This window comes from Ziziphus jujuba, chromosome 2 (genome assembly GCF_031755915.1).
Source record: "Ziziphus jujuba cultivar Dongzao chromosome 2, ASM3175591v1".
Taxonomy (NCBI): domain Eukaryota; kingdom Viridiplantae; phylum Streptophyta; class Magnoliopsida; order Rosales; family Rhamnaceae; genus Ziziphus; species Ziziphus jujuba.
The window spans coordinates 15,041,799-15,049,557 of NC_083380.1; the positions used below are offsets into that span (position 1 = coordinate 15,041,799).

General features: G+C 35.3%; 1 protein-coding gene across 1 annotated transcript; it reads left to right on the top strand.

Annotated features, from left to right (window-relative positions):
• The first annotated feature begins 1,983 nt into the window (after positions 1-1,983).
• Positions 1,984-6,537, top strand: LOC132800486 (putative disease resistance protein RGA1). Its single transcript, XM_060814259.1, has 2 exons — positions 1,984-5,934; positions 6,056-6,537. The coding sequence occupies exon 1, from the start codon at positions 2,632-2,634 to the stop codon at positions 5,932-5,934; it is 3,303 nt and encodes a 1,100-aa protein (XP_060670242.1). The 5' UTR covers positions 1,984-2,631; the 3' UTR covers positions 6,056-6,537.
• Positions 6,538-7,759: the final 1,222 nt, after the last annotated feature.

Sequence of the window (7,759 nt, forward strand, 5' to 3'; positions counted from 1 at the left end):
TCCAATTCCACACTTTTGAGATTCAATGTGCTGTGAATTCTGGCACTGAAAAGACTTCGATTGGTGGCAAACAGCTTCACTTCTCCTATTTTCTTGTCAAATCTAGGAGTAAGACTTTGTAGCTTCTTTTGTGTATATTTATAAGATGTCCCATTTGTTAGGAGATAGTAATTTCTTTGTCAGCCCAGCAAGCCAGGACATCAATATTTTAAAAAAAGAAAATTAAAAAAATTGCAATTTAATATTATCTCAAAGTTGACTTGGGGGTAGAGGAAGCTTGTATTGGGAATACAATAAATTACTTTAGATAGAATATGCACAATAGTATTTTCATTTTCCATGCTGTATCATTCAGCAAGAGATATTTCATATTCATGCATTAAACAAATTTTGAATATACAATCCAATGTTAAATGTCGTGACATCATTTTTTGTGGCATTAAAACGTTGGATGTAGACTTGGACTTTCTTTCTTCCTTCTTTATATTATCATTTGTCATTTATTTATTTATTTATTTTAAGAATAGTAAAAATATTATATATATATATATATATATTAATTTGAGGTTATAAGTATGAAGTCTGATGGAGGTGAACTTACGACTAAGATGTCCTAGAAGGAAAGCAAGACTTTTCTGAGAGTTAGAGGTGGCTAAAATAACAATAAAAAAGAATGAATTCAAGCTGGTTAATGAACAGATCATTATTTAGAATTGACCTAATTTATGATAGAAAACATGGTAGAAAGATAAGTGCTAAAGGATTGGTATATAATTTCCATTTACATTTTTAGTTTAATTAAGGTATCACTCATATAATTTGTAATTCTACCATGATACGTATTATAAGTTAAGAAATAGTTTTTAAGAGAAGAATTCCGTTATAAATAACAATTTAAAAAAGTTATTATTATTAATATTATTATTATTTGTTTTTTACATGCATGTTGAAATAAGGGACTAAGAATTTTAAACACAAAGTTCTAATCCAGTGCAGAACCTGTAAGGAAATCACCAATGAAGCTAAACCCTTCAACAGTAGTGAATGCTGCGTTAGTTCAGTTGGATTAATGGAGTCCAAGAGCAATAATTTGCTTACATGTTGCCAGCTGATGAAGGTAGGACCAGTCTAATAACTTTTAGAAAAGAGTAAATAGATACTATAAACTATTTCCTGTCCAGACCATCAGTTTGAATCTTCTGCCAGGTGTGAGACCAATAGCTAGCTAGCTGGAACTATTTTAATTTCTTTTACTGTTTTTTTTTTTTTTTTCCTTTTGTTTGAATTCCTTGACCCTTTTGCCCTCCTTTTCTTGCCACCAAAAAGACAGGCTTAAGGAGTTGCCAAAGCCTGAAAAAAGCAAACAGAGAAATATGGAGCTATCCATTCCCAACAAGCTCAAGAAGCTCTGGGATTTATGGGATTTGCATTGCCTATTTTGCTTTTTCTTTAAAACTTCCAAGAACAAACTATGGTTTCCAACAATTCGAATCTTCATTGTTGGAACTATCAAATATCCAGAGAGAACTTTGGCGCTTTATTTTTGCTCTGTATTTATTATCAGAATCTAATCAAAATGGAACTAATTTGTTTTGCGTATTAATTCCCTCTTCGAAAACTTCAAGAGACTTATTGTTCACTTCATGTTGAGCTCTAAATATCGAAAAATAAAGCCGGGAATTCTTTCTAGGGAGAAATTCTGATGTTGGTTTTAGTTTGATAGGAGTATAAGCTTTGCTTCATGTACCATTTTCTTCATGCAATGATGGTTGTGGTATGAAGTAGAGCCACGGGCTCGTCCTTGGCTTTATAAGCTTCTTTTTTCAGGGTTGGTGCTTTTATATTGTTTCCAAGTTTTTAGTTAGTTGATAAGGTGACATAGTATGGTTAAAATTGAAGGGGGAAAAAAGGTAAAAAAAAAAAAAAAAAAAAAAAAAAAAAAAGAAGAAAGAAAATTAGTTTACCAAACACGCACGCTTCTATTCTTGTTAAAAAATCCTATCAATCCCCCATTTTGTTTGGTATGGATAAAAGTGTGAAAAAAAAAAAAAAGAAAAGAAAAGAAAAGAAAAAAATAAGATAGAGTTTATTAGCTAAATTACTATTGTAAATAATCATAACTAAAATTTTAGAAGAGATTTGGTATTGGTAATGCCCACCAGATATTTTAATGCTACTATTTTGGAAGGGAAAAAAAAATATATATATATATATATATATATTAATAGCCCATCTTCTCATCCCTCTCACTCGTTCCTTTTACTTGCCTTGCACTTTTCCACATTTTTTAGATTACGGATTCAGAGTTTCGGCCTGCTTTTTTAGGCTAGAATATTATTGTAACCCTAACAAGAAAAGAATAAAAAATAAAAAAATAAAAAATAAAAATAAAAAAGAGTACTGCCATTGCATAGCTTCAGGCATTTCCATCAAGTTTTGTCGGTAGGAAATGGATAAATCGCTTTTCCTTTTTGAAACATTTGCTTTGCAGCGAAGCGAAGCATATTATAAAATATATAAATGGAAGCAAGGGGAAGCATCATAGTTAGCATACACCTTTGTCATATCTCTCTCAAGGGAATAATCTCTGTCCAATTGTGAACCATTTAGACATTTGGAACAATTAGCCAAATGGCATGGTTTGTCCATTCTAGCTTCGTCGACAGGACCATTGAGATGCTACATTCTGAAGCTGTGCAACAAATTGGTGTGACGGATGAGCTTTCGGAACTCGAAAACACCATGTCTAGTATAAAAGCTCGACTTTCTGATGCAGAGGAGAAAGAGGAGCTCGTCGATCACCGGCTATTCGTTGACCTTGAAAAAGTTGAAGAGTTGGTGGATGACTTGTCCAGTGAGGCTTTGAGACAACAACTTGCAGGGACTCTCAGAAGGGACAGTATTACCAAGAAGGTATGTACTTTCTTCTCAACCTCCTCAAATCAAGCTGCCTCACAATACAAGCTAGGTGAAAAAATTAAAGGTATTAACAAAATATTAGCTCGACTTAAAGCATCTTTACTTGACTCTGGTCTGGTGGAGAGACATGAGGAGAACATAGACGTTGTCACTAGAGGGAAGGAGCCTACTCCCTCATATGTACATAAAGAACAAGTTATAATTGGGAGAGATAGAGATACGACGGCAATCAAACGATATCTTTTTGATGTCGCCGAAAATAGTGAAGAGAAGAATGTAGAGGTGATTCCTATAGTAGGTGCGAGGGGTATTGGAAAAACCACACTTGCTCAGTTGGTGTTTCATGATGAGGAGGTGGTGATGCATTTTGATTTGAGATTGTGGGTAAATCTCTCTTCTCCTTTGGATGAGAGAGTAGGCATCGGAAAGATAGTTAAATCTGCAACTAACGAAGATTTTGAAAGCCTAGAGACATATCAATTGCAGCAGAAACTTGGTAAAATAGTGAGGGGAAAACGTTATCTCCTTGTACTTGATGACGTGTTGAATTGGGACCCGAATGGGGACCCTTGGACTAGTTTGCAAAATTTGTCATCAGGTTGTGCGAATGGGAGTAGAATAATAATAACTAGTTCGCATTGGGATGCAGAAATTGAAATTACAAAAAGTATAGGCACAACAAAACCATATGAATTAGAGCCATTAGATGAAGAAGAATCTTGGGCTCTATTTGAAAAGGTGGTTTTTGAGAACGGAGAGGGGAAGCAAATCAATTCCCAGATTGTGAAAAGAATCGTTGAAAGGTGTGCAGGGTCTCCTTTTGCCATAAAGACAATAGGAAGGATGTTGCAATCTAAAGATCCGGAAACAGAATGGTCCACCTTCCTAGAAACGGATATAATTTCAAGAATCCATGGAGGAGATCTTTATTTATTAGAAGCGCTAATACTTGTTTGGGATAACTTCCCATGGAATTTGAAAAATTGCTTGGCCTACTGTAGCTTATTCCCTATAGATTTTGAAATTGATGTTAAAACATTAATAAATCTTTGGATAGCACAGGGGTTTATTTATCCATCACCAGAAAGACACATGGAGGATGTGGGTTATGAGTATTTTCGAAATTTATGCTGGGAATCCATCTTTCAAGAAGTTGAAAAAGATGAGAATGGCATTGTAAGTAAGTGCAGAATGGCACCCCTCATGCACCAATTTGTAATTGAGGCAGCAGAATCAATTTCGATAATGCTCTATGGGACACAATATCTTGAAACTTCTGAAAGAGAACTCCAGTGGGAAGAACATGTCTCGTTTGGCTTTCATCTAGATTCATCATCAAACTATGCAAGGTTACCGGGCAGAGGACACAGAATTCGCACAATTCTTTTGCCTAGTCAGATGCGTTTGGAAACTGAAGGGACACTAGGTGAGTCATTTTTGGATGCGATTATCTTACGTCATAAATTGTTACGTGTATTGGATTTGCATAATTTAGGGATCGAAATGTTGCCGGATTCCATAGGCAAGTTGAAACATCTACGATATCTCGATGTCTCTCAAAATTCAGCCATTAAATCATTGCCAAATTCGATTACCATGCTGCTGCATTTGACAGTGCTGAAACTCTCCTCGTGTTACGGACTCCAAGAATTGCCAAGAGATATTCATAAACTAATCCGCCTCAGACATGTTGAGATTGACTGGTGCTACAGTTTGACTTATTTGCCACGTGGACTGGGTCACCTTACTCAACTTCAGACATTATCGGAATTTGTACTGAGTAAGGACAATCGCCATTCATGTTCGCTACGCCAATTAGCGGAACTGAACAATTTGAGGGGAAAGCTCAAAATTAAAAACTTGGAAAATGACATATATGATTCTAAGGCTGCAATATTGAAGGAGAAAGAGCATCTTACATCCTTAACACTAGCTTGGGATTTGGATGTCCATGAAGTTACAGCAAAAGAACAACTGGATCGCCTGGAGCCTCCTTCCAATATCAAAGAATTGGTTTTAGTCCGCTATCATGGTATCAAGTTTTCCGGTTGGTTTTCCTCACTCAACAACTTGGTTAAATTCTCGTTACGAAATTGTAAATGCCAAGATCTACCGCCCCTCAGTCACCTTTCATCTCTTAAGGTTTTGATTCTAGATCAGATGACTGATTTGAAGTATATCTCCAACAAGTATGAGAATAATCATCCTTCATCATCATCAGCATCAGCAGCAGCAGCAGCATTTTTTCCATCCCTGGAAGAACTTAGGCTTACAGAATTGCCTAATCTTGAGGGATGGTGGGGAGGTGATAATTCTTTGAAGGCAACTGTATCATCATTGCCGTCATTTCCTCGTCTTTCTAAATTGATGATTGAAGATTGTCCCAAGTTGAGTTCCATGCCTCTTTACACTCATTTAAAAGAGTGGCTAGTGTTGGATAACACTAGCTTGGAGACATTCCAACACATAATGAATCCATTCACGTCGTCACAAGTACCCTCAGAGACGAATAAAGAATGGTCAGCAGCATCAACCTCCTCTGCAGTTTTTGCTTCATCTTCTCTCTCCAGATTGCAAAGTCTCTGTATTATTGGGATTAAGAAGCTTGACATTAGCTACAGTGATGAGATTAAATGGGAAGGCCTTAGAAATCTACGCTTTCTGAGATTTGATTATCTACCAAAACTAAATAAGCTTCCCGAAGGTCTTCAACATGTTACCACCCTCCAAGAACTCCATATCTGGCGCTGTAATATGAAGACTCTTCCAGAATGGATAGGGAAATTCAAGTTCCTTACAGTACTTGGAATTTCAGTGTGCCCTTACTTGAATTCACTGCCTGAAGCAATAAAAAGCCTCTCCTCTTTAGTGACGCTGGAGATTGTGGATTGTCCAATATTATTGGAAAGATGCAAAAGCAAAACTGGTGCAGATTGGCATAAGATTGAACACATTCCAGATCTGTTACTCCAGCGACCTCAATCTTCTTCCTCATCTTCAAGTGGTCAAAATTAGGTAACATCTTTTATTAGTCTTCTATATGCATTTTACCTTTCATTTATATACATATATATATATATATATATATAATCTAAATGAAAAGGAGCTTTTCTTATTTCGTATTACTCTGTACCAGCTTCAACAATGATGTACCATAATCGTGTCTTGAAGGCTGTTGTCAATAAATCGAAGGAGTTGATCTAGGTTCTGAAACAGAGTTGTCATTTTCTCAACCATTAGTGTCATGAAGGCTGCTGCACTTTGAAGAGAAGATCAAGATGTGATGTTTGATAGCACAGAAAGCTATTTGGAGCAACAGAACAAGAGATTTCAGGAGTTGATGGACAGGATATATAGTGTCAGGTACAAGCAGTTCTTCAATTAATCCTCTCTTTTTCTCAATGTTTATGTTCTTCTTATTTTATAGAACCTTACTCTATATTGTAACTTCAAGTCTTGTACTTTATCATGTATATGTTTCTCTATATATGTATATATTTATTTTAATTTTCCTAGCTGTTAGGTTGCAACAATCTTTATTAGTGTATTAAATTAAAGTGCGAACAGGGGTTTGAGATGAAACACAAGTCTGTGTGTTGCTAATACAATTCTTATATGTTAAGTAACATGTTAAAATTTAAGCACTATTTGCTATTCGTTAAAGTTAGAATTATTGATTTGTGCAACAAAAAGTGAATGTATACGATGATGATTGAAGTGTAATATGAAGGTGGCATGGAGATCCAACTTGCAAGGTAACCATACTCTTAAAGTAGATTTGCCGTAATTTTTTTTTGCTTTTCCATGCAGCAAAGAGGAGCTTTTGTATTCCAAATTCTACTTTTTTAGCTCTCCATACATTTTCCTCGAAAATGTTCAACTTACAACCATTCTGATATGGTCAAAATTCCTTACTGAAATAATTTGATTGCTTTTCAGGGATAGAATTAGCAATGTTATACCAGTTATGGAATTTTGTCTTTTTCGATGAATGCTATAAATTGGTATCAATATTTAAGAATATGTAGCATAATTTAGCTACATTTGGACAGCATTGTCCCATCTTATTACAAAGATGCCAAAAGAAAGAGAGTTTATTGGCTTGAAAGATGATTGCCATTCAAATACCATTTCAGGATTGGCATATATAATCCTCTTCTGGTTTAGTAGAAGAATTTTAGTTATGAACTCATTCAATAGGTTAGAAATAAACATCTTATAAGAATATGAGCCGATGATTCTTGATTGTAAAAGCAAATTCTATAATTCAATCAAAGAAGGTTGAACTGGCCAGTCTTGGAACTGACAATAAAACTTCTTTTCTTGGACCTCAATCCATGAATAATTTTCCTTCTCATTGTAGACCCTGCAACTATCGAAGTCAGATCTAATCAACAAATCTCATGGTATGGAGATTTTACGTAGTTAAAATACTGAATTGTCATCTATTTTGGGGTAATCAACAACAAAAACTTGTTCTGTAACCTTGTGTCATTTTTCCATTGAGAACAGTGCTACAAAAGTATCCCCCACTTCCTTTGCTGTCTTGGCCTCTCTAATATGCTCCAATCTTTCTTCATCTTTGATAGTCGTAATTGCAAACAACACTTTACCAGCTTTGATCTTCTATTTCCTCAAAGGCTATGACATTCTCCAGTGGCTCAAGCTCATCACATCCAACAATCTCCCAAAGATCTTGTCCCTGCAAACATAATTTTATACACGTCGACCATGCAGTATAATTTTTTGTATTAAGCTCTTTTTGTACTTTTCATCAGCTGAAAGTCACCCATTATAGTTTACTCTGCTTGATAACACCAAAAAAGCTATAGTCTTTGTT

Coding starts and splice junctions, on each gene's coding strand:
- LOC132800486 (XM_060814259.1), top strand. CDS start 2,632: ATGGCATGGTTTGTCCATTCTAGCTTCGTCGACAGGACCATTGAGATG.